Source organism: Phycomyces blakesleeanus (assembly GCF_001638985.1).
Source record: "Phycomyces blakesleeanus NRRL 1555(-) unplaced genomic scaffold PHYBLscaffold_13, whole genome shotgun sequence".
In the NCBI taxonomy this organism is placed as follows: domain Eukaryota; kingdom Fungi; phylum Mucoromycota; class Mucoromycetes; order Mucorales; family Phycomycetaceae; genus Phycomyces; species Phycomyces blakesleeanus.
The window spans coordinates 1,257,498-1,282,223 of record NW_017265146.1 but is presented as its reverse complement, the minus strand read 5'-3'; the positions used below and the strand labels follow the sequence as shown (position 1 = coordinate 1,282,223).

General features: G+C 34.5%; 8 protein-coding genes across 8 annotated transcripts; all 8 read right to left on the bottom strand.

Moving 5' to 3' along the window:
• Positions 1 to 351: 351 nt before the first annotated feature.
• On the bottom strand, positions 352 to 3,676 carry PHYBLDRAFT_80534 (Zn(2)-C6 fungal-specific transcription factor; the record flags this gene model as incomplete). The annotated part of the gene is made up of 4 exons (XM_018443593.1): positions 352 to 2,537; positions 2,686 to 2,782; positions 3,290 to 3,312; positions 3,628 to 3,676. 4 exons carry the CDS (start codon positions 3,674 to 3,676, stop codon positions 1,348 to 1,350), a joined length of 1,359 nt encoding a protein of 452 aa, XP_018290666.1. The 3' UTR covers positions 352 to 1,347.
• A 3,565-nt stretch (positions 3,677 to 7,241) lies between these two features.
• On the bottom strand, positions 7,242 to 7,489 carry PHYBLDRAFT_146809 (hypothetical protein; the record flags this gene model as incomplete). The annotated part of the gene is made up of 2 exons (XM_018431728.1): positions 7,242 to 7,311; positions 7,410 to 7,489. 2 exons carry the CDS (start codon positions 7,487 to 7,489, stop codon positions 7,242 to 7,244), a joined length of 150 nt encoding a protein of 49 aa, XP_018290665.1.
• A 2,546-nt stretch (positions 7,490 to 10,035) lies between these two features.
• On the bottom strand, positions 10,036 to 12,205 carry PHYBLDRAFT_73352 (hypothetical protein; the record flags this gene model as incomplete). Its single annotated transcript, XM_018442839.1, has 2 exons — positions 10,036 to 12,041; positions 12,181 to 12,205. The coding sequence occupies 2 exons, from the start codon at positions 12,203 to 12,205 to the stop codon at positions 10,036 to 10,038; spliced, it is 2,031 nt and encodes a 676-aa protein (XP_018290664.1).
• Positions 12,206 to 12,947: 742 nt separating this feature from the next.
• On the bottom strand, positions 12,948 to 14,879 carry PHYBLDRAFT_73351 (hypothetical protein; the record flags this gene model as incomplete). The annotated part of the gene is made up of 1 exon (XM_018442838.1): positions 12,948 to 14,879. One exon carries the CDS (start codon positions 14,877 to 14,879, stop codon positions 12,948 to 12,950), a length of 1,932 nt encoding a protein of 643 aa, XP_018290663.1.
• A 3,015-nt stretch (positions 14,880 to 17,894) lies between these two features.
• PHYBLDRAFT_73350 (hypothetical protein) lies at positions 17,895 to 18,671 on the bottom strand (the record flags this gene model as incomplete). Its single annotated transcript, XM_018442837.1, has 1 exon — positions 17,895 to 18,671. The coding sequence occupies one exon, from the start codon at positions 18,669 to 18,671 to the stop codon at positions 17,895 to 17,897; it is 777 nt and encodes a 258-aa protein (XP_018290662.1).
• Positions 18,672 to 18,919: 248 nt separating this feature from the next.
• Positions 18,920 to 19,532, bottom strand: PHYBLDRAFT_73349 (hypothetical protein; the record flags this gene model as incomplete). The annotated part of the gene is made up of 2 exons (XM_018442836.1): positions 18,920 to 19,028; positions 19,246 to 19,532. 2 exons carry the CDS (start codon positions 19,530 to 19,532, stop codon positions 18,920 to 18,922), a joined length of 396 nt encoding a protein of 131 aa, XP_018290661.1.
• An 844-nt stretch (positions 19,533 to 20,376) lies between these two features.
• PHYBLDRAFT_73348 (hypothetical protein) lies at positions 20,377 to 22,290 on the bottom strand (the record flags this gene model as incomplete). The annotated part of the gene is made up of 1 exon (XM_018442835.1): positions 20,377 to 22,290. One exon carries the CDS (start codon positions 22,288 to 22,290, stop codon positions 20,377 to 20,379), a length of 1,914 nt encoding a protein of 637 aa, XP_018290660.1.
• A 219-nt stretch (positions 22,291 to 22,509) lies between these two features.
• Positions 22,510 to 24,477, bottom strand: PHYBLDRAFT_73347 (hypothetical protein; the record flags this gene model as incomplete). The annotated part of the gene is made up of 1 exon (XM_018442834.1): positions 22,510 to 24,477. One exon carries the CDS (start codon positions 24,475 to 24,477, stop codon positions 22,510 to 22,512), a length of 1,968 nt encoding a protein of 655 aa, XP_018290659.1.
• Between the last annotated feature and the right edge of the window lie 249 nt (positions 24,478 to 24,726).

Below are 24,726 nucleotides of genomic sequence, written 5' to 3'. Positions count from 1 at the left end.
AGGACGGCTGTGAAACAACAATTGCTGTTGCTGTTGTTTTTGCTGGTGGTGCTGGTGTGGCAATAAATTGTGCTCGTAATCGTAATCGTGAATATGATGATTATGATGAATTGAATTACTGGTCGTTAGGGCGGTCAGGAGTGGCGATCGTACACATGATGATGGAGAAGGAGAAGAGGAAGAGGACGATGGAGCAGAGGAAGGAGGAGCTGAGATGGGTGAAGATATGATCATCTTGTTGTTTCTTCCCAAGAAATTATTGACTGCGACAGGGTCAAGATCCACAAAGGTCATCTGACTTTGATTCTGATTCTGGCTTTGGTTTAGGCTCTGGCTCTGGCTCTGGCTCTGGCTCTGGCTCTGGTTTTGGTTTTGGTTTTGGTTTTGGTTCTGACTCTGGTTCTGACTCTGGCTCTGCAATATTATTTTCAGCATGTCCTCAATAGCCTTGAGCCTGTCTTCAATTGCTTCCAGCGCAACTTTACTCGGCGTATTTCGTTTGTCATCACTATGGGATGGGTAGATGCACGACACCTGGGACTTTAGGCAATTCCGACAGGGTAATTCGCCATTACATTTTGTTTTCTTACGGCGGCATTCACTACAGGCACTCACGATCTTTGCGCGTTTCTTCCGTTGTTCGGGTTGTCCAGGTTGCTGTTGTTGCTGTTGCTGTTGTTGCTGCTGTAGTTGTAGTTGTTCGTCGACAGGCATGATGTATTATATCTTTCTTTCTTTTATTTTTTGTTTGTTTGTTTATTTATTTTGTATATTTGTTCAAAAGAAAAGTAAAATTGAGGTACGTAAAGAAGTGGGCGATAAAGAAGTATAAGTATATTGAAATAAGGTAAATGAGCTATATGATAGAATAGGGTATGGTTTGAAATAAGGAAAGTAAAGTAGAGTAAAGAAAAGGAAAGGAAGTGGGTAGAGTGAATGAATAATAAGATTTTTTTAGGGGCTTGTAAATAGTATAATTTCGTTTAAATAATATGAAATAATATCAAAGAATAAGTAAGAGAGAGAAAAAGAGGGAAAAATAATGAAAGAAATACAATAATGTGTGTAAATGCAAGTTACAAGTGCCAATAGTGAGTGTGTGTGCGAATAAGAGAGAGAGAGAGAGAGAGAGAAAAGGAGCGAGAAGGAGTTTGGATTTTTCTTGGATTTTTTGTGGTTCTTACTATATAAGCTATAAATAAAGCATATGTATATAAAAATAAAATAATGAGCGTAATAAAGGGTGTTGATAAAATAAAATAAAATAATGGAAAACAAGACTTGTGATTGGTCGATCACAGACATGGAAAACGGAGAGGTGGCCGAGAAAGATAGCCACGTTGTAACTTACTCGTAGGAGCAAAGTGACCCCTGTTTGCTGGGATAGTTGCTGACTTGGGAGCACAAGCCACTGTCGGTGGCAACCTGTTGGCTCTGTTTCAGAACCCGATAGATATCTCGAAACGAACAAATGTTGGTGTCAATCCGCAGCCGTCCTTCATCCATTGTGGCTTTCCATTCGAATAGTCCGCCGCCACTTGGTGCTGCAGCCCCAGTCCCTGTTCCTACCCTAGTTCCCATTCCTAATCCCATTTCTGTCTCTGTTACTGTCTCTGTTACTGTCCCTGTTTCAATTTCAATTTCCATTTCCATTTCTGATTTTAGGTTTGGGTTTCGTTTCGTTCCTGTCCCTGAGCATGAGTATGAGCATGAGCCTGAACCTGAACCTGAGTCTGGGTCTGGGTCTGCTACTTTTAAATTTGAATTTAAATTTGAATTTGCCAAGGTTGTTTTCAGGGGTTGATTTTTTTGTCGATTCAGTAATGGTGATTGTGGCTGTAGTAAGAACTGTGGAGGTGATGCTGGGGTTAAAGTCGAATTTGAGGTCGAGGTCGAGGTTGACAGTGATAATGATAATGAAGTTGACGTGGACGTCGATGTTGATTTTGGAGAAAGAACCTCGTCTTCGTAATAATCAATATCGTCAATATCGCCACAATAATTCCGTCCGGTATCATTGTTGTGTAGCCTACGGGAATTTGTCTGCTCATAATCCTGCCGCATCTTCCATAAAAACCTGTAAAACTCAAGTGTTTCTGCTGACTCACTCCCGTCATAATCAAATTGCCATTGGACGGCCGTTTGTTTTGGACTTGGGCTTGGATTTAGATTTAGATTTGGTTTTTGATCTTGATCTTGATTTTGATTTTGACTTTGACTTTGATTATTGTTGTATGTGTTGTAGTAGTTGGTGTTATGAGGATGATGATGATGATGATGATGATGATTAATATTACTATTAACATGATTATTAATGACGGTGTTGGTATTATTCGATTGTGGGGTTCTAAAGGTCAGATTGCGTACGTCGGCTTGGATTATGTCCAATTCTTGACTCAGCTCGATCACTGCTTCTGCTAGAGTCTGCTGGTATTCTTCGTAGGTCAGGTAGAGGCAATTGGCTCCAAATTCGATACATCTTGTACAAGAAGGTAGATTATTGTCGCACTTTTTCTTTAGTTCCCGACATCGCATACCTACATATGCAAAAAGAACAGAAGCATATTGTGTATTACATACAATTGAAATACAATTGAATCAAATTGAGTCGATTAGTTTTCTTCTTTGTAATAATTCAAATGCCTTGAATTGAAGTAGATGATAAAAATGAAATTTAACACACACATGCTGTTGCATTTCTCGTTCTCCGTTTCTTCGCCTTTGGAGGAGTTGCTGATGATTGTGTGTCATTATTGCCACTTGAAACCATGTCTAATTGATTCTTTTAATTATAATTATAATTATAAATATAACTCTTAGTGTTGATAATAAAAAGAGAGAGGGAAGAAGGAAGGAAAAGGAAAAGAAGGGAGAGGAGGAGGAGGGGGAAGGAAGAGTGAACAAGGACTAAGGCTAAGGCTAAGGCTAAGGCTAAGGCTAAGACTAAGGCTAATGTGTGGTGTGGTATAGTGAGGTGATTTGAGGTTAGTTGAGATGGGGAGAAGTGTAGGGTGTGAATAAAATAAAAATTAAATTAACTAAAATAAAATAAGAGCGAAAGAAGAGGCCGTGACTTTATTTTTTGGGTTGGGTTGGTTTGTATTGAATATTGATTAATAGAAAGAAGAAAGGTAGTAAAAATAGCAGTAATGGATAGATAATTGTAGTCAAGGAAACAAATAAATAAATAAATAAATAAATAAATAAATAAAAGAGGGGTGCAAAAATTAAAAAAGGCAAAAATTAAAAAAAAAAAAAATTAAAAATACTAAGCAAATTTGTGTCTTACTTTTTTGGTCTTTCTAAATATATCTATTAAACTTATATATACATCTTTTTGCTTCAACAAACCCAAAACACATATATTTAAATAGGACACAAAAATGTATAGTCATATACCTTTTCCCTGCTTCTAAAATGAAATACAGCAAAAAGGAATAAGACCGAGGCACACAAAAATAGACTTATAACGTACGTATATAAAATATAAAATATAAAAAGTATAAAGTATAAAGTATAAAATAAAATAAGAAGAAGTAAAAGAAAAAATAATTAAAATTAAAAATAATCATTATTGTACGCTTATGGATAACTACCCTCTCCCACACTCACTCCCCCTTTCTTAACCTTGTTTTTTTGGAAGATAAAATACATCATTTTGAATAATAACAATCATAAAATTATATACATAATATTAATATTAATACTATGATTAATAGTAATAATAATAATTTTATCATAATTTTATAATAATCGTGATTCAATAAGATCAAGTTACACGATCAAAAACTGCTCTTTATACATGTGAGAATAGAACAACAATAATAATAATTTATTACTATAAATTATATATATATGTATGTATGTATAAAGTATCTTTTATTATCCATTTTTAGAATTGTCTTTTTTTTTTTATATTTGTATCCATAGAAACGACTATTCTTATGATTAACATTCTATTCTCCGAATATAGGTATTTCATTGTATTTAGCATATTATAAAATAATAATAATAATATAATAATTATTTATTTAGATATTGGAAGTTGAATTTTTGACTCTAAAAAAAAAGGTAAAAGAAAAAGCAGGTTTCTGAAACTAATGGGCCCACAATGGGTTCCCAACACAAAACAATCTACAGTAATTTATATTTATATCTTTAATATTTTGAAGCTTATTTTACCTATTGATTCAAGTAACAAATATATATAATATATAAAAGGTAAAAGGTAAAAGAAAAAGAAAAGAAGATGAAATGAAAAGAAAAATTAGCCACACTCCACTACGCACACGACACACAATTAATTGTATACTCATTTGGTATTAGCAAGAATATATATAATATATAGCTAAAATACATAGATACTTTGATATATATGTATATTTGTTTTTGCCAAGAGAAATAAAAGAAAAAGACTAAATAAATCTGTTGGTTTGCACTAATATATAGGTATATTTTAGGTTAAGTGAAATATGCAGATACACACACACACACAGAGAGAGAGAAAATATTGTATTGTATTTCAAAGAGATGTCAACGAATAATATTCGATCCACTCCTTTGGCAACTCTTATTAAAATTAATGGATAATATATACACTATATACGGCATGTGTTTCTGATATTGTGGATGTCGCTGTTGACATCGATATTGCTACTGCTATTGTTATACACATGCATTGTGTGCTTTGTATGTATATATAGATATAGATATACGTATACTATAAAAGCCAAAAGAGAGAAAGAGAAAAAAAGAACGAAGGAGAAGGAGAAGGAGGAGACACTAACTTGGAAGCACAATAACCAACAAAATAGATTTACATAAATTGGATTAAACTACTTTTGCTCTAGATCACTTTTATTTGTTTTTTGTTTTTTAAAAATTGAAAATGGAAATGAAAATATAATCATCACAAGGTAAAAGATGCTATTTTGTTTAATTTTAACCCCTCTAACGAATCAATAGAAAGACAGACAGTCAGATAGAAAATACCCTATACTCTTCTAATTTACTGTTCTTGCTCATCAAATTCTATAATATCGTTTACTACCCTACCATGCAATGTACTATCCTATCATGTTTTATCGTATTCTGATGATTCACGTTGATATACATCTGAGCTGTAAAATGTGTGTATGCTTTTTTAATCATTTCAAATAAATGCTGCGGTTAATCGCTTCACACAATTTATTCCTTTATTATTATCATAAATCATTAACCAAACCCTTCAAACTCATCAATAGCAATCTTACACTTCATAATTAAACTAATATCTACATTTATATTTACTTTCCAGTACCGTGCAGTGCAGGATAATAAGCTAAAAATAACAAGCAGTAAACCAGCAAAAATATTCTCACCTTTGACAGATCTATTCACAAGAGAAAAGATAGCATTAATATACTATACTATACATATACATAAATGTTCTCAATACCTTTTTATCTGTTTATTTGTTTACTTATATTATGGTTTTCTGGTTTGAATAAAGTTGTTTGTTACTAAGCAACGTAATTTTTTTTTAGAGATCTAATAAATTTCTTTTAAAAAAAAGTACCGCGTTTTTTGTACTATTTTTATCTCTGTAACCATGGAGAAGAAATGCTAAGAAATTAATTATTACTATTATTACTGTTGCTATAGTAATGACGTTAATTATTAATACCAAAGAAAAAAAAACTCCATGCATTTTATCATTACATTACATTACATTATATTAAGTTAAATTTTTAATTCAATTAAATTATTTTCGATTCAATTCAGTAATAGTTGTCATAATGGTTGCTGAGATACAGTGAGAACGGTAAACTTTGTCACTTTGAGGAAATTAAATGTCCGTCACCAAAAACTAAACGTTACTTTTTAAAAAAATTATTATAATTATAATCATAATGACACTAACCCAAAAACGATTGCTTCTTCATGTCTAGAAGTTTTGTCCTTTTGAAATTAAAGAAATGTCACCATAAGTTAAATCGAATTGACATAAAAATGGTATATGTCTTTTGACTTCAAAACGATTAGAATGGGATTTTATTATAACATTGAATGAAGTGTCATTTAGAATGACAGGCAAACTTGTATAGAATTTCAACAGTTATGACTCTGCATGCCTCAGTAATGGTATCAGTCAACAGTTTGTGACGTTTCCATTCTTCCTGGTATTGTCGATATTGCCTTTTAAAATAAACTTTTTTTTTCTAGCACGATAATGGACATAACAGTACTCGCGGTACCAATTTGCGTGATTTTAAATATTTTTGCATACTTGTAACTGCCAATTTGCATTGATCATTCAAGAAATCTTAAAATACAAGTGCAGAATGCTGTGCAAAATTATATAAATGATTCCTGGGAACCTGGTCGCATGTCTCAGAAATTCTGGTTTTCAGATCTTCCGTATCACTATGTCTAACCTTTCCTTTAACAATTGCCCAAAATTGGTCGATGCAACTGAGTTCAGGGGAATAGGGTGGAAGTTATAGTCCATATCAGTTTTTGATCAAGTTTCAACCTATTCACATCTCTCTATAATCTTAGGACTTCTTTTAGCCGCGGCAGCAGCATTTAAAAGTTCAATCTTCTGGTAATAAACAAACACGGTCTTATTGACTATCAGAATAATTGGCATACTTGTTTGGAGTGCGATTTATCGTCTTCAAGTCCTCATAACAAATACATATCTCAGAACTTAAGTGAGCTGGGGATCATTACTACCGTTTGTGCTTAACGCAAAATGAATAGTAACACATGGCACTTTTATGCTCAAGAGAGGTCTAGAAGCTGCTTTCAAGAAAAGTGTTTTGATGGAATATAAAGGCAAAAGATAGAGTCTCTTTTACTTTTTTTAAGCTTCTTGGAAGAACTGATGTAGTCGAGCCTTTAAAGGAGTAGTGTTGAAATAACTTTTACTTGTCCTTATGTATTTCTTTATTCGCGACAAAATTATTTGCGACCTGTTTTCTACAGCTCAGAGTTTCTGGCCAAAATTTGCTTTTGTATAGATGGCTCAAACTCGTTTTTGTTGCTCTAATTAATTGTCAAACAAACTTTCCTTTTGTTTTTTTTTTTAGAAAATCGGCGGTAGTTTTTATTTTGTAATTCTTGGAATTAATTTGGTGTTGCTTTGGATCGAAGCAAGGAAGAGGTTTACCAAACAGAAGAGCCAACATACCAGATAAACCAATAGCCATGGTACTCAGACTATCACGTTCAAGTGTGTTATTACCAGTTGTTGTGTTTCACTTGCTTATCTTTTTAGGGTCACCTCTGTCGTGTTTTCCAGCTGCTTCTTCAGAGGGTGCAGTCGTACTAGTAGTCTAAAATCAAAACTGGATGATGTTTATTTGCACAAAGTTTAAATGTTTATTCGTACCTGAATTTCCGTAGGAGTCAATGTTTGTTGTTACTCAGCTTCAAGATCTTCTTCATCGAAGCTGATAAGACGTCGCTTGTTTGCGGCATTGTTGTTAGTAGGAAACGATCGCATAATAAATAAGAATAATATAAAAGAGAGAAAAAAACAGTATTTTTAACATAAAGGTTTATAGAACCGATGAGTTCCTAGCCATTAGAGAACTCGTTGGGATGTGATATTTTGCAAGGCTGTTAAAAAAATAATTATCGGTGAAACCCAGTCAAAAATAAGAAAAAACTCAACCACAGTTGATGAGAACATAAGTACTGTGATAAACATAAGTGAGTAAATCTTAATAAACTTGGTTTTTCAAGGCTTATTTTTTAGGTTTAAAGGTGGAAAAACAAGCTCAATTCTTAATAAAGAGTTGGGACTGAAATGGCCTCCCTCAGTAAAACTTTACAGTTTTTATTGGATATTAAATCGCCGCGTACAATAAAAAGAGTGAAAAAGTTAGAATTTTCACTCGACAATGGGTTCTCTAGTGTCATTAATTCATTCTTTTAAAAGTTACATTTAGTTTAGTTTTTGGTTACGAGCATTTAATTTTCTCAAAGTGCCAACAGTTACCGTTCTCACTGTATATAGAATGCAATCATCAAGTTTAAGAAATTTCTACTTTTTCTGTCCTGTGCAAAGATTGGCTGTGGAACAGTACAAAATACAACGGTGTTTGATTGTCGTTTACATTTACAGTAACTGTGATGTAGTTGTGCAGAACATGTAAGAATATATTTATATAATTAGATGCATGCATGTGTGTGATACGATGTACAAAGTCTAGATTTCTAGAATAATGGTTAAATATTTTATGTAGTAAAGGAATAGGTAAAGAGCGACAAATAGGAAGAAGCAGGAAACAAGAAACAGGATTTTGAAAGGGTTGTATTTATCTCTACTTTTACTTTTATTTCTATTAGTAAATGCACAGCGCACACACACACACACACATACATATATATATATATGTATGTATGTGCTAGGTTGTTTTACAGTATTTTTTTCCTAGAGTGATTCTGAGCTATTGGATTAAATATTTTTTGCTTTTTTTTTTAAAGAAAAAAGACACAAACACATGTAATTATAATTAGTTCGCTTGTGTATGGTCTCAATGCTAACTACATAAATATTATCAATAAAATACACAGACACAAAGATAAATAAAGGGAAGGAAAGCTAGTAATAAAGATAGATAGATATCGGTGTGTATATCAAGGTACTCAAAACTTACAGGGTCCAATTCTTCATTCAATAATTAACACGCCACTCTATACAACCATACACACAGTTGTATTGTATTGTATTTGATTTGATTTGTTGGTATTTATATTATACATTATATATTCTTCTTATTCTTTAATTCTGTTTCACATGCCTACCTTATACCACTACATAATTGCATTATCTATTTATTTATTCTCATTATTTCAATTCCCTCTTTTATTTTTTTATTTTTTTATTCCATCAAGCCCAACCAATCAATCTATTTATATTTTTGTATAAAAATTAAAAAATTAAAAATTGTCCTTCAAACCCCACTTATTCTACATTCCCTCTTTTTCTTTTTGGTTAATTATAATTATAATTATAATCATCATCATTCTTGTTAAGGTTCTGTCAATCACAAATCAGATAAATATTCGAATTTAGATTTAAATCTAAGAATATATATATATAAAGAGACAAAAACTCTATAGCTACCCCTCCACCTTTTAATCGAACCATCATTACTTTACCTTTTCTATTTTTGATTTCTACATAATATAATTATAGTTTGGATTGATTTGATAGCTAAAATGCCTCATTCTCTGTACATTTTTTTTCTTATTTTAATTTCTATTTTTGGTTGTTAATTCCAAAAAAAGAAACTTGTTCAATTTACGAAAGCCTCTTTGTCTTTTATGTCCTTTAGTTTTTGTAAGAGGAAATATCCGATTTCTGTATTTGATATTTAAAGTTCATGAACTAGAAAGATAACCTTTCTCCTCGACCACAGTTTTATCTTTTGTAGTACTACATAGCACAAGCATACACACACCTAATTATTTGCATACCTATGCGCTTGGCGTGGAATATTATATGTATACTTCAGAAAATAAATAAATAAACTATTGGTTATTTCATTGCAAGTCCAGAAATTTCGTGTGTACTTGGCTGCGTAGCCACATTTATATTCAGCGTAACCTTTACAAAGATCGTCTCTCTAACCAGCATCTTTTACACATATCTATTATTGGCATTTACAAATAAAATCCCAAAGTTCCGGTAACTTATGGCGCTCTTATATTTCTTTTTGAGCATAAATACTTTGGTCATATACATAATGTACAGATTTCAAGACTTTTATAGAAAAATATCATACCAAATGTCATACACACACAATTAATCGAGAGTCTATTGTGTTTTTCTTAAAAAATAATAATAATAAATAGAAAAGGTATACCATATACTTTTTGACTCGTTTTTTTTTGCACCATAAATATAAATACACTAACTAGGCTCTATCTTACCATTAAAGACAATTATCTTAATACACAATATTTCCCACTCCGAATATATATCCTTTAGAAATTGTCTGTATAAGATGCACAATTTTTTATCTATCACTTTTTTTATTTTTATAAAAAGACATTATTACACGAGTATTTCCAAAAGTATTTGTCATATTTTGAATCACTTGGAAGAATGTACTTCTCTACCTGGCCACATCTCAATTCTCCATAGCCTCTACAAAGTTTGTCTTTCCAATCTTCCTTGAGATTATCCCCATCTAACGGCATATCTACTCTTCTTGGTTGATTGTCTCTATTGGACTGGAAGCTTTGATAGAATCCGACTGCAGTACTGGCTTCTTGCTCTGAAAGTTGTCTGATGCCTATTCTGGTATCCGTTTCAAATACAACATCAAGAAATGTGTGGAACCAAGCAATATTTTTACGGGTTACTACAGCAACAGATTTTCGATCCACCTTTTCCTTTTCACCATGAATTAATTTATCTGATGTTGATGTTATTGAGGGTAAGGAAGACATAGGATCACTTAATTGAGACAAAAGTGTAAGACTGATAGTGGTGTCTCCATCTCTTCTCTCGTAAGGTGAGCAATATTTGATATGAGCCAGGCGTACTGCCTTGAAGAAAGTGTAGGGCATATCGACGAGCAAGCATCCGTCTGCTTCAAAAGTCAATCCACTGACCCACAAAGAGCTCAAATTCATATATTGCAGACGTCTACATCTGAAAGAAAGGCGACTAAAGACTTCCGCACTTGTAACAACCCTGCGCAGTTCCAAAATTTGCAATCCATGATGCTGTGGTTGCTTTTCCTGTTGTTGTATAGTTTCTTTAATCATCGTACTGGAATTGATCAACAACTGTCCGCCAAAATATCTCAATCGTTTCAGGACCGGGCATTTGTCCAATAAATCGTCTAGGTTAATGGATACCCCACAAGACTTGATATGAAGATCCTTCAAAAATGGAGCGTAAGAAGATAGTTCAAGTGCTGGACCATGTTTAATATCGAAAAATACTGTTCCTTCGATGGAAAGATTCTCGAGTGTTCCCGAAAACGATTGTAGAATTCTTTTAATATTTGTCTCATACAACTGCGCGTGCAACCATAAATCCTTACGATTGCATGTTGCTTTGTACTTTAAGTTCTTGAGAGGAATTCTTAATGGATAAATGAATTCCCAAAAAACAAGATGAGTCCATTCTGAAATGTTTGGAGTTATAAGTTCGAGTGTTTCCAAGCGTTGTAAGCTCTTTGAATGGGAGGGATATGGATACGTCACTCCTTGCGTTAGAATATACTCTGTCCACCCATATATTACTTTAGAAGTATCTAATCTTAGGGAACGCAAGTTTGGATACTTGTAGCTAAAATAGTATAGCCACTTGGCGGACCACTGATAAAAGCTTATATCAAGAATTGCCATCGTGAGTGACTGTATAGTATCTGGAATTGTGTCCAGTATAGGTTGAAGGTCATGCGCATGTGATATAAACGTCTTAAAGTATATGAGCTGTGGTAGAGCTTGATGTAGGCTGTCAAAGCTCTTTAAGCTAAAACTGACTGGACAGAACCTTTTTTCTGCAGATATTTCTAATTTACGGAGACTGCAACATGTCTTTAGGAGGCTGATGAGATTTTCTGTGGTTGGCCCTCCTGGACGTCCGATGAAATTAATTATCAGGCTTTCCAAATAAATCCATGTCTGGTTAGCTATTGTCATCTCAGTGTTTATGTGTTTACAAGTCATGTGCCCAAGATCAAGATGTTTCAAATTTGGTAGGTATCTAAAGAATTCATTCTGTTGCTCATCAGGCATTTCGTAGTATCCACCTATTCGTAGACTGTGAACTAAGAGACCGTACGATGTGGATATATTTTTGGAAGGCTTAATAGTGTTGTATATGTACTCGAGGGATTTTTCGGAATCTATATATATGTTTCTCCATAGAGCATCTTGAAATGGGTATCTCCATGACTTGCAAGTAATAGAGCCAGAAAGCCTGTCTTCTGTCGGTAGATGATCGGCAATTTGTGAAAGAACTTCAGACGGTAGTTCTGATACTATCATTATAACGATCGTCGTAGGGAAAAAACGGCAATTACTTTCTATAAAAAAGAAAACGAGACAAATATACAGGCTATTGAAATTAAAAGGAAAAAACAGAAGAAGAAATATTTCGGACAACTGATTTTGCGAGCTCTAAATATCGGTGAACTTAAATCATTGGAGTAACCCAAGACATACGAGGCTTAGCCAGGTCTTTACACATAGTAAGTAAAAGATATATAAACAGTCAAATGTTCAAAGGCAACCTCAGCAATATATACATATATATTCGACATTAAGTTGTTAATACCACCTCAAGCATTTATTTTGATTTTAATATAAAAATTGGTATAGTACAGAGCACAAGAGATTGATGTCCTGCTCACTTGGTTTGTGCAACATAGTGTCCATTTTCTAAGGGAAGTGTGGTAAAAAGAATAAAAAAAAAAGGTTGGGATTTCGGAGAAGCTATTAGAAGCAAACACCCAAGCCGATTACTTTCTGTTTTTTAAGTGTAACAATGGATGAACTGTATAGTTGAAACCTATAAGGAACACTGAGCACATTAAGAAAAACACGCCAAGAACAGTTAATAAAGTAAATGGTGTCAACCTGCTGATTGAACACTAAATACAAAACATAGAATATAGACAAATTTATTCATTAAATAAACAGTGCCATTACAGTGACCCAATTGACTAGAAAATAAGGTCAATAAGGCACTCAGTTGTATTCTTATGAGCTCCAACCCATCACAGTGAACTACAGCAGTAAAAGGTTCCTCTACTCTTGAATTAAATTGAAATTAGGCATAGATTTATTTGAAAACACCTTTTTTAGTATTAGTCATTATATATATACATATTACTGATATGTTCTAACCACAAGCCTTCTTTAAATATACCTCGTTATATACTGATATTTATCTTTTAATACAATACATTTATTTACTAGTAGTTCTTAAATCAAAAAAGCTTATTGTACAGATTTTCCCAGAACTTTTCATCATCAGGTGTAAGACCAGGAATAGTATATTTTTCTATGTGGCTACATCTAAATTCGGCGTAACCTCTACAAAGATCCTCTTCCCAATCTTTTTCCGACACTTGGCCGTTCAACGATCTGAAAACATCTAAAGCATTGGTACTTTCTCTGGACAAGAAGTCCTGATAGTATTCAAGCGCAGTATTAACTTCTTGGACTGAAAGCTGCCTGATACATGGTGCGGTCGCATATTCATAATCATCATCGAAAAAGGTATGGAACCACGCCAAATGGTGCTGATAATGTTCTATTATAGAAAGTTTTGAGTCCTTATTCCCCTTTTCTTCCATTATTTCTTTTGGTGACCGACTGTTGTTTAGTTGCGGAAGGAGGGAAATGTTAATCGCAGTATTTTTTCCTGTGTCTCTGTCGGATGAATGATATTGAACGTTTTTGAGCCGTAATGCCTTGAAGGAAGTATAGGACATATCGAGAAGTAAGTTCCCGGTTTCTTTTGAAATTGAGCCCCAAATATCTGAATTTCCTAAGCTCATATATTCAAGGCGCCTGCACCTGGAAGACATGTGGGTAAATACACCAGCACTTGCGTTGACCCAATGTAACACCAGAATCTGTAACTCATGCTGCCTATGTTTCTGCTGGTAATTTTCATGATTTCGTTCCTGGTTTGTTGTGTCTTGGTCAACCCATAGCTTTCCGTTAGAAAATCTCAGTCGTCTCAGGGCTACACAGATATCCAACAGATTGTCCACCTCAATAGATACGCCACAATCTTTAATTTCGAGATCCACCAACAATGGGCAGCAAGAGGTGAAACTAAGCTTTGTAATATACTTGGCATTGAAAAAAACATCTCCATCGACTGAGAGAGTCTCGAGTGTGTTTGAAAAAGATTTTACGAAACGTGCAATAGCCATCTCTAAAAACTCTGCATCACATTTGCTGTATTTCGTCTTGTACTTTAAATGCTTGATAGGAATTTGTAATGGACAAAGAAATTCCCAGAAAACAATATGGGACCATTGTGACATTTCTGTAGTTAGAAACTCGAATGTTTCCAAATGTTGGAGTACATTTGGATTGGAAAGAAAAAGACTTGGCATTCGTTGCAGGTTCTCTTGAGGTATCCAACAATCTGGCACATTTGACACATCCAATCTCAAGAATCTTAAGTTCGGATACTTGTAACCAAAATAATATATCCACAAAGGATGCCACGAAAACAAGTCTAAATCGAGAGATATCAAGGCGGGTGCTGGTGTAGTGATTGGGATTGTGGGTTCTGCATTTTGGCGAATCTGATTGAGGTATAGGCAAGCTTTCAGGTGTGACAGCTGCTTTAAGCTTTGATGTAGATTGTTGAAATCCTTCGAGCTAATCATGACTGGATTATCAAAAGCATTCTGAAATATTTCTAACTTTTGAAGCTTTCGACACGTTTTTAAAAATTCAACAAAGGATTTGGTGTCGACGGCCCTTTTACTGCCATGGACCTCAACTCTCAAACTTTCTAACGATTTCCATGTATTGTTCAGTCTTATCATATGTGTGTTCATCTCTTGGTAACGTGTACGTCCGAGATCAAGATGCCTTAAGTTTGGTATGGATCGAAAAAATGCATGTTGCTGCCAATGTGGAATAGTGCAGTATCCATCCATACGCAGGCTTTGTGTTAATAGCCCGTATGATGAAGACTTGGTTCTGGAGCCTTCGATTGCATTGCATATAGTTTCAAGATTTTTCATGGAATTGACATGCATGTTTCTCCACAGAGCCTCTTGAAACGGATATCTCCATCTTCTACAAGTAAGAACACAGGAAAACCTGTCACCCGTCAAAAGGAGATCGGCAATTTTCGAAAGGATTTCATATGGTAGTTCTGAGGCTGACATAACAGTAAGTAAGGTCAAATAGAAAATCAGAGACAAATTAAAAGAAGGGTACCGGTTATCAAAGTGGTAAAGAGTTACAAAAAGAAAAATGCTGCGGTAAAATAACACTGCGAGTTACAAATATGGGCACAGTTGAATCAATTGAGTAACCACGAAGACGTACAAGGCGCAGCCAGTTGTTTTTTCTCTTTTCTATATCTTTAAAAAGAAAGGGATATACTCTGCGCGTGACTTACATTTGATCCTTCTATATTTTTAAAACAAGTTGATAAATTACTCTTGCACAGGTAGCGCACTATTTAATTGTGTTCCCAAATGGGATGGACAATAGGGACAAGTAAACATTTAACTTTAAAGGGAATATCTGAATCTCGCACATATTATAGACGATGGTAATTGTGTGCCAAGTGAAATAAACAGTAGAGAAGTAGGTAAAGTTAGGGATCAAATGGCACACAACATAGCAATTGAATTTACACAAAAGAACCTCTGGCTATCAAGACAACTATAGAAATTTGAAAGGCTTTCATAAATTTAGACAAACGGGTAGTATAAACAGGTAGTAAATACTTAAAATTGATAACAGTATAAAAAGCATATAAGAAACTTTAGGAAGAAGTGTTATCATAAATGTTAGAAGGTGAGTATACAATGTATGGAATAAAGAAAAAAGAAACTAAACCGCACGAGTACTACTATTGCTACTTTGTTTTGACCAAGGGTTTCAACTTTTGTATGGGTTATGTTTGTTTCTGTTTAAGTATCAAATATTTATAAGAATAAGATATTTAAATAAACTTAGACCAACCTTTTTCTTGCTTAGAATAGTATGATTATTGCCTCTTAAACTGTCTCAATGTTGAAAACCAGTCTACCTCGTATATATATATAAGACCTAATTTCGAGATGTATAATTTTAATTTCACTATACGATAATGTTTTTTTTAAGTCATTTAGCACAGAGCGTTATCAAGTTAATAATAAGTCATGATTGTTTTTTTAATAAAGGAAATAATAACAAGGAGAAGCTTAAGACAACATGATTGTTGGTGTTAAAGGAGAACATCATGAAATGTGTGGTCCAAGTGGGTTTTCCAGATGGTACTTCAGGTGCACCCTAAAACAATATGTGATCACATAAGTGGTGTAGATTTTGAGAGCTGGCTGAAAAGAGGGGAGAAGTTGATCAAGCTAAAGAGAATTACGATTTTTCTTTTGTTTGCGATTTGGTGTGTTTGAGGATAGCTGTTTAAGATGTTGAATGCCCATCAACAAGCTCCAGCTGCATTAAGAGTATCCATGGTTGCAAGAGTGCTATAACGATAATGAGAAACAATGAATGACCACCCAAAAAGAAAAATAAATCATCTTTCTTTCTGAAGGAGAACACCCAAGTATATGAATTTCACCATCAGCAGGAATAGTATCGTATAGAGAACGTGAAAAGTGGGTATATATGACTGCATATTTAAAAGTTCTTCAAACGACAGCCAGAGTGATAAGAAGTGTTGTGCAGCTCAAGTTGAACATGGGTTGGACATTTGAAGCCAAGCCAAAAAGAATGCTACGTTGTCAGCAAAAAAGAAGTGGTGATTTGTGTTAATGGAACTGCATAACAAAAGCCATCTACAGCATGAGGAGCAAGAAGAGATTGATATGCATTTAACAAGGAAGGGGAGAAGGATTGTGCATTAGTGGATAATAAAGGTGTACATTATGATGTAAGATTGACATTCCTCAATGTGGTATCCTTTTATAAGTAATTTCAAGATTTGACATAAAAAATAAAATAAATAAAAATAATATCAAGTGGTGACAAAACAAAAAAAAATATGCTCCGTAGAGCGTTCCATCTCAGAAGTTTAGTGTCATCCTTGTGCAGGGGCCATGCTAATCTTCTCTGTATCGTTCCAATTTTAATATGTGACAGAGGTGCAAGCACTTGTCGACTAAAATAAATGTCCCAAAACACTAGATATATGCATTTATTTGCCGCTTTACAAAAGTTGTGGGTTTTTAATATTTTTCAGAAATTTTTTATATTATAAACATTATATACAGAAAAGTAAATAGCTAGGCTTGGTAAAATAATTGTATGCTTAATATCCTTATTTTACCCTTACTACATCCACTCTACACAAAATACCTTTTAATTTCTTTATCTTTTAATATTAAATAAACTGTATATCAACCTCTTTATAATGTATCCTTCAATAAAGAAAGCTTGCTATAAGGTTTGGTCAAAAGAACGATATGCTTCTGGAAAAGGAAAATTGTTTTTTTTTTGATGAAGGTTATTATAATTTTTTTTTGACTAAGAGACAGATCTTTGAGACATGGCAAAAGTAAAACCAATTGAAACTTATTTATAAAGAGAAATTACATCAAATAAACGATATAGATATGTATATGTGAGGGCTATTTTTCATAGTATTGGAAATAAGGTATCATTTACCAGGTTCTTAATTTGGCCAATATGGTAACACAAGACTCTTTTAATTAATGTAATCTTATACAAGAATACATCAGTCCACGTTCTTAAAGCTTACATATAAAAAGATATTCTTGGAGACTGTTATTGTCAAAGAAGTATTGGGTTGGTTGCTGCATTGATCAAATCCCGTATTACTTCATTTTTTTATAAAAATTAACTAAATTTAGATAAGAATCTTACATAGGAAATCTCATGGTCTATTCAAAGGTACTAGCAGTATAACCCTCTGCCAAATAGGCACAGGTGTACACATATTTTTCCTAGTCAAAAGACATCTGAATCGCCTACATCTATTGACAAAAAAGAAGAAAATAAAATTAAAAACTTCATGAATATCCAAAATGGACTTTGTTACTGCAAATATAACACGTCAACTAGCCAAGACTCCTTGATTTTTCTCTTTTAAAAAATATACACACAAAATAGATTTGTCTTTAGAGATAATTCCTTTTATTTAATACTTCCTTTTATGAAAAAATACTGTACACATTGTTCCAGACATCATAGTTATGTGGTTTATGTTAAGAAGTATGACACCGTGCTATTTTTTTACATCTTAATTCAACATAACCATCCTGAATATCGGATTCCAAATCTTGCGAAAGCTCTCCATTCAACCATGTATTGGTTTTCAAAAAATTATCACTTTCTCTGAGGTCGGAAGATCGACAGTATTTGGATATAATTCTAGATTCTTGCTCTGGAAGTTGACGTAGTCTCATGTCGGTGTCCACGTCGTCCTCAATTTCATGAAAGAGTTTAAACCAAGTTAAATTGCGAAAAGGATGTGTTATGTCAGCAGAACTTGAATCCGTACATTTTTTCTTTTCATTTGATGATCGAGAGTCTTTCAGTTGAGACAAAAGTATTAACTTGATAAAGCGACTTTCCAACAGTTGGTCTTCCGATAAAGTGCACCTAATATCGAAGAGTTTTAGAACCTTAAAGGAAGAGTAGGACATATCAAGAAGCAATAACGGGATCCTCCCAGAGGTACCAATAACACTCTGTATACTTGTACTCTTCAACTCCATATATTCCAGACCCCTGCACCTAAAAGAAAGGTGGCTAAACATTTCAGCACTTGTAAGAACGTTGTCTAACTCCAGAACCCGTAATCCATGCTTTTGCTCTTGATAGTCTTGTTCTTTTGGCTTTGAGCCTCGATTTTCTATGCTTGTGTAAAACAGTAATTCCCCGTCAAAAAACCTTAGCTCTTTTAGCGCTACACAGTTGTCTAATATATTTTTCAGCTCAATGGACACATCACAGGAGTTGATTTCAGGGTTTACCAGCATTGGACAATTAGAGAAGATCTCTAATCTTGAATCAATTCGACTACTTTAAAGCTTATTTGCTTCGACTGAAAGGGTCGAGTGTTTCAGAAAAAAGTCTCTATAAACGTGTTGATAAGCTCTTTAAAAAATAGTATATTAATCTTGCTGGATCTTGTCTTGTACTTTAAATTTTTGGTAAGGGTATTTAATGGGCAAATAAATTTCAAAAAAAATTGTCATATTTCTCTGGAACGTCTCTAGTGATGAATTCAAATGTTTCCAAATATTTGGATAGGCTTGTTAAAATCCAAAATATAATAACTCTGCTCCGTGAAATCAGGAGATATTTTATAGTACTCTGGATCCGCTGTATTCCATCTGATTTAATGTAAGTTTGGATAATTGTGGGCTAAATAGTACATCCACACAGTTCTCTACTCCCACATACTTAACTCAAGGGTTGTAAACGTGAGTACTGATTTAACACTTAATTTTGCGCGCTGTATCGACTCCAGGTCATTGCTGAGAGTTACCCAAGCTTTGAAAGACGGAAAGTACTGTAGTTTCTTATGGAGGCTGTCAATTTTTTTTTTACTCTAAATACGGCTGGTTGATGATCACGCTTTTAGGTAGCTCTAACTTTTGAAGATTGGAATAATTTGCCAATAGTTTAATAAATTCTGCCGTAGATTTTGATTCTTCGCCATAAATAGGTAGACTTTTTAGGCTTTGGAGTGATCTCCGCGTATCATTGGATTTAGACATCTCTTTGTTAATATACTTGTAACGCAAATGTATGAAAGCAAGATGCTTCAGGTTTGGTAAATATCTAAAAAAAAGTTGTCCCTGCTGCATGGTTGGTATGGTGCAGTATGAAGTCATACGTAGATGATATAGTGATTAGCTATGGGATGTCTGAGGCTTTTTTAGGCCTAAATTATACCCCGAATAGTTTCAAAATCCAACTTGGTACTGGCATATACGTTTCTTCAAATAGTTTCTTGAAACGAATATCTCCATATCTTGCAAACAAGGGCTCAAGAAGCCTTATTATTTATCACTAAAGGATTAGCGATTTGCAAAAGAATACCGAGTAGTAGCTTTTATGCAATCGTAATTACGGGTATAAGCAGTAGTGAAAAGAGGGGGTCGTGATAAATTAAAAAAAGAAAAGAAAAATAAAGAAAATAAAACTCTGGGTTTAACTTACACGGTTAGTTTTGAATCCAGGCACATATTCATGGCCAGAGTAGCCGTGTATTTTAATAAAAGGCACAGTCAATTACTAACCAGAAAATATATGGGTATATGACTTTGTCTCTCAAGCACTATTCTTATGGGAGTGGGGCGTAAGATATAGTTTCTAATTGTCACTTTTAACCATTTTCTCGAATTTCTTATATGTCAATTATTGGATTATCAAGTAGTATAGCAAATCAACATACATATTTCCTAAAGACCATATAAGAACCAAAATTTCACAATTGTAATATAGTGTACACATAGTTTTATGATATTAAATAAAACAACTATTTCTCAAAGAAAGTCAAGCGTTGTCTATAAAACATGGAGAAACTCCAACTATAATATATTCTGTTTCTTTGGCTATTGATAAAACAAAGCAAGTAACAACTATTTGTTGTTTATCCTTGAATATACACATATACATATAGACAATAAATCTTTTTTTTTTTTAAGTTTACCTTTTTTTATTTAGTATTTAATTTTAAGGAAAACCACTGTGCAACTTATCCCAATTGTCTTGGTCATCTGAAATAACACCATAAATACTATACTTTTCTACGTTTCCACATCTAAATTCAGCATACCCATTACGAAGATCAGCATCCCAGCCTTCTTCTATATAACCTCCCCATGAATCAAAGATCGATGCTCTGGGAACTCTATTAGACCGGAAGCCTTGAAAGAAATTGACAGCGGTACTAACTTGTTGCTTACAGAGTTGTACGATACCCGTGTCATTGTCCCAATCATATACACCATCAGTAAAGGTGTGAAACCAAGCTATGTCATGCTGATTATGATATTCTACTGTAGTAGATTCCAACTCCCTTTCATCTTTTCTTCTTTCTTCATTCGATTGTAGAGGATTGTTTAACCGAGACAAAAGAAATATAGTAATAATCGTTTTATCATTCCCATGGCCGTCAGATGAACAGTAGGAAACATCACAGAGAAGTAGCATTTTGAAAAAAGTGTAGGGCATATCAACGAGCAAGCGCCCAGTTTCTTCAGAAATAGTCCCATCGATAGACACATAGCACAATTTCATATATTCTAGGTCTCTGCATCTGAAGGAGAGGCAATTAAATACGGACGTACTTGTGCCAACCCCATGTAGCTCCAATACATGCAATCCATGCTGCTGCCGTCCTTGGTATTGCTTTGGTTCTCGGTTATCTGTACCTGAGGTAATAGACAGCTTGTCAGAGTGAAGTTTCAGTCGCCTGAGGGCAATGCAGCTGTCTAATAGATTGTTAAGGTCAACGCACACACTACATTCATTGATTTCAAGATCCACTAATAACGGGCAGAGAGATATTTCCAGCATTTTAGTAGATCTACTGCCACAACTTGCTCTTCCAAGGATTGATAACGTCTCTAGTGTTTTCGGAAACGCCCGTAGTATCCGTTCAATAAGCACTTTATAATCACGCGAAGCACTGTCGCCGTATACTGTCTTGTACTTAAAATTCTTGATAGGGACTTTAGTTGAAGTAAAAAATTGCCATATATCCATATGAGCACTTTCTGAAGCGTCTCTCGTTATGAGTTCAAATGTTTCAAGATATTTGAGTGCTTTGGGGTTGGAGTCAAAAAGAGGCGTGATTCTTTGCAATGTACCAGAATCTACACACATATAATTTGAAATCGAGAAATCCAATCTCAAGGAATGCAGGTTTGGATATTTGAATCCAAAATAATATAGAAATAAAGGATCCCACTCATCCAGCCTTAAGTAAAGGGTCGTTAAAGCAAGCGCGGGTGTAATTTCTGGAATTGTGTTCTGTGAAGCTGACGCACAGAAATTGAGAGAAATACAAGCCTTGATCGACGAAAGATGTTGTAGATTTTGGTGCAGATTTTCAAAGTCATTTTCAGTAAAGGTGATTATAACTTCTCGGTCCTTCGTAAATATCTCTAACTTTTCGAGCACACGACTGGTCTTTAAGAATTTAATGAGGTCTGGCGCTCCTTGTAGTCCTTCATTATTGTTAATTTTGATTTTTAGGCTTTCTAGCGACATCCATGTATTGTTAGATTGTGTCATCTTTGTGTTGATATCTTGAAAACGCATGTTCCCAAGATTAAGATGTTTCAAGTTTGGCAGTGATCGAAAAAAGACATCTTGCTTCACATTCGGTAAAATGAAACAACCACCTATACGTAGACCATGCACTAAATGACCACAGGATCTGGATTTGGTTTTTGAGGTTGCATTGGTATTGCAAATGGTTTTTAGATGCTTAATGGAATCGACATGTATGTTTTTAACAAGTAACTTTTGGAATGGGTCTCTCCATTGCTTGCAAGTAAGAGAACAAGAACACTTGTCCTTTGTCAATAGAAGATCGGCGATTTGCAAGATAATATCAAGTGGAAGTTGAGATGCCAACATATTTATTAGTAGAAACAATTGTAAAAATGTAGGGTTGAGAGTATTTAAAAGGAAAGAAAGGAAAGAAAAGAAGAGAAGAGAAGAGAAAAGCGGTGAATTAACTTGTACAGTGGGTTATAAGAAGTTGATAAGCATAAACCAACAATATATATCTTTCCCTATCACACACACACACATATCTGTTTATGGTGAATTTTCTCTTTAATACTTTATTTTTTTTTATAAAAAGACATTTTCATACAACAAATCCCAGAAGTATCTATCATGCTTTGATTGACTGGGAAGAATATACTTCTCTACCTGGCCACACCTCAATTCTCCATAACCTCTACAAAGATGGTTTTCCCAATCTTTCTTGGGGTTATTCCCATCCAATGCCTTCCCTAATCTTATCGTTTTACCATTTGTATTGGACTGAAAGTTTTCATAGTATTCAACTGCAGTGATGGCTTCTTGTTCTGAAAGCTGCCTGATGCCTATTCTGGTATCCGTTTCAAATACAACATTAAGAAATGTGTGGAACCAAGCGATATTTTTATGGGTTACTACAGCAAGAGATTCTGGATCTCCTTTTTCCTGCTCGCTTTGAATTGCTTTATCTGATATTGTAGGTGATAATGGTAATTGTGACAGAGGATCGCTCAATTGAGACAGGAGTGTTATACTGATAATAGTGTTGCCATATATTCTCTTGTAAGGTGAACGATATCTGATATGGGCTAAGCGCACTGCCTTGAAAAAAGTATATGGCATATCGAGAAGCAAGCGACCGGTTTTCTTTGAAATTGATCCACTAATCAACAAAGAGCTCAAGTTCATATATTTCAGATGTCTGCACCTGAAAGAAAGGCGACTAAAAGTTTCCACGCTTGTGACAACCCGTTGTAATTCCAGAATTCGCAATCTACGATGCTGTCCTTGGTTTTGATGTTGTTCTTTTGTATCTTGATCTGTTGTGCCGGAATTAATCAACAGCTGCCCACCAGTATATCTTAAGCGTTTTAGGGATATGCAGTTGTCCAATAAGTTGTCCAGGTTAATTGATATACCACAAGACTTGATATGAAGGTCCATCAAGAATGGAGCGTAAGAAGATAGTTCAAGTGCTGGACCATGCTTAATATCGAAAAATACTGTTCCTTCGATGGAAAGAGTCTCGAGTGTTTCTGAAAAAGATTGTAGAATTCTCTTAATATCCGTTGCATACAGCTGGGCATCCAACCATGAATCGTCGTGGTCGCATACTGCCTTGTACTTCAAGTTCTTGATAGGAGCTTTTAATGGATAAATGAATTCCCAGAAAACAAGGTGAGTCCATTCTGAGATGTTTGGCGATACGAGTTCAAGGGTTTCCAGGCGCTGGAATCCCTTTGAGTGGGGAGGATACTGATAAGTGACTCTTTGCGTCCGGGTATGATCTGTCCACCTTTGATATAACTCTGAAGTATCCAATCTCAGAGACTGCAAGTTTGGATATTTGTAGGTAAAATAGTACAGCCAGTCGTGGGACAGCTGAAAAAACCATATATCGAGGGCTGTCATGGTGGTTGCTGGTAGAGTATTTGTGATTATGTCTAGCGTAGATTGAATTTCAGGTTCAAAATATAAATAAGCTTTGAAGTGCGAAAGTTGTTGTAACGTTTGGTGTATACTGTCAAATTCTCTTAACCCAAAACTGCTTGCATTTCTTAATGAATTTGTCGAGAATTCGAGTTTCTTGAGCATAGGGCATGTCTCTAGGAGGCTGATGAGATCATTCGTAGTTGGCCATCCTCGACTTCCGTTGTATTCTATTATCAGGCTTTTCAGAGACACCCACGTCTTGCTTGATTTTGCCATCTCTAGATTGATGTCTCTACAAGACAGATTTTCAAGATCAAGATACTTCAGGTTTGGTAGATAGCTAAAGAAGGCATCCTGCTGCTCATCGGGTATTTTGTAGTAACTAATTAAGCGTAGACTGTGCACCATAAAACCGTGTGGTGTAAACGTGTTTGTGGAGGATTTAATGCTGTTGTATAGTTGTTCGAGAGCTGCCGTGGAATCGATCTGTATGTCTCTCCAGAGAGAATCTTGAAACGGATATCTCCATGCCTTGCAAGTAACAGAGCCAGAAAGCCTATCTTCTGTCGATAGATTATCAGCAATTTGTGAAAGAATTTCAGGTGGTATATTTGGTGGCATCATATTGGTAATAATTGAAGACCAAAAGAAATAGTTTTCTTTTTAATTAATTTATATACATAATAGCTTGGAGTATATATTAGTGTTTTTTATATAAAGCCTAAACAACAACAAGAATAGCTATTTTGAACAACTGATATAGCTGGCTACAACTATTGGTACAATTGAATCATTGGAGTAAGCCAAGTTATAGAAGGCTTGGCTAAATCTTTACACACAAATAATGCGATGTATATGCCAAAATAGAAAGCT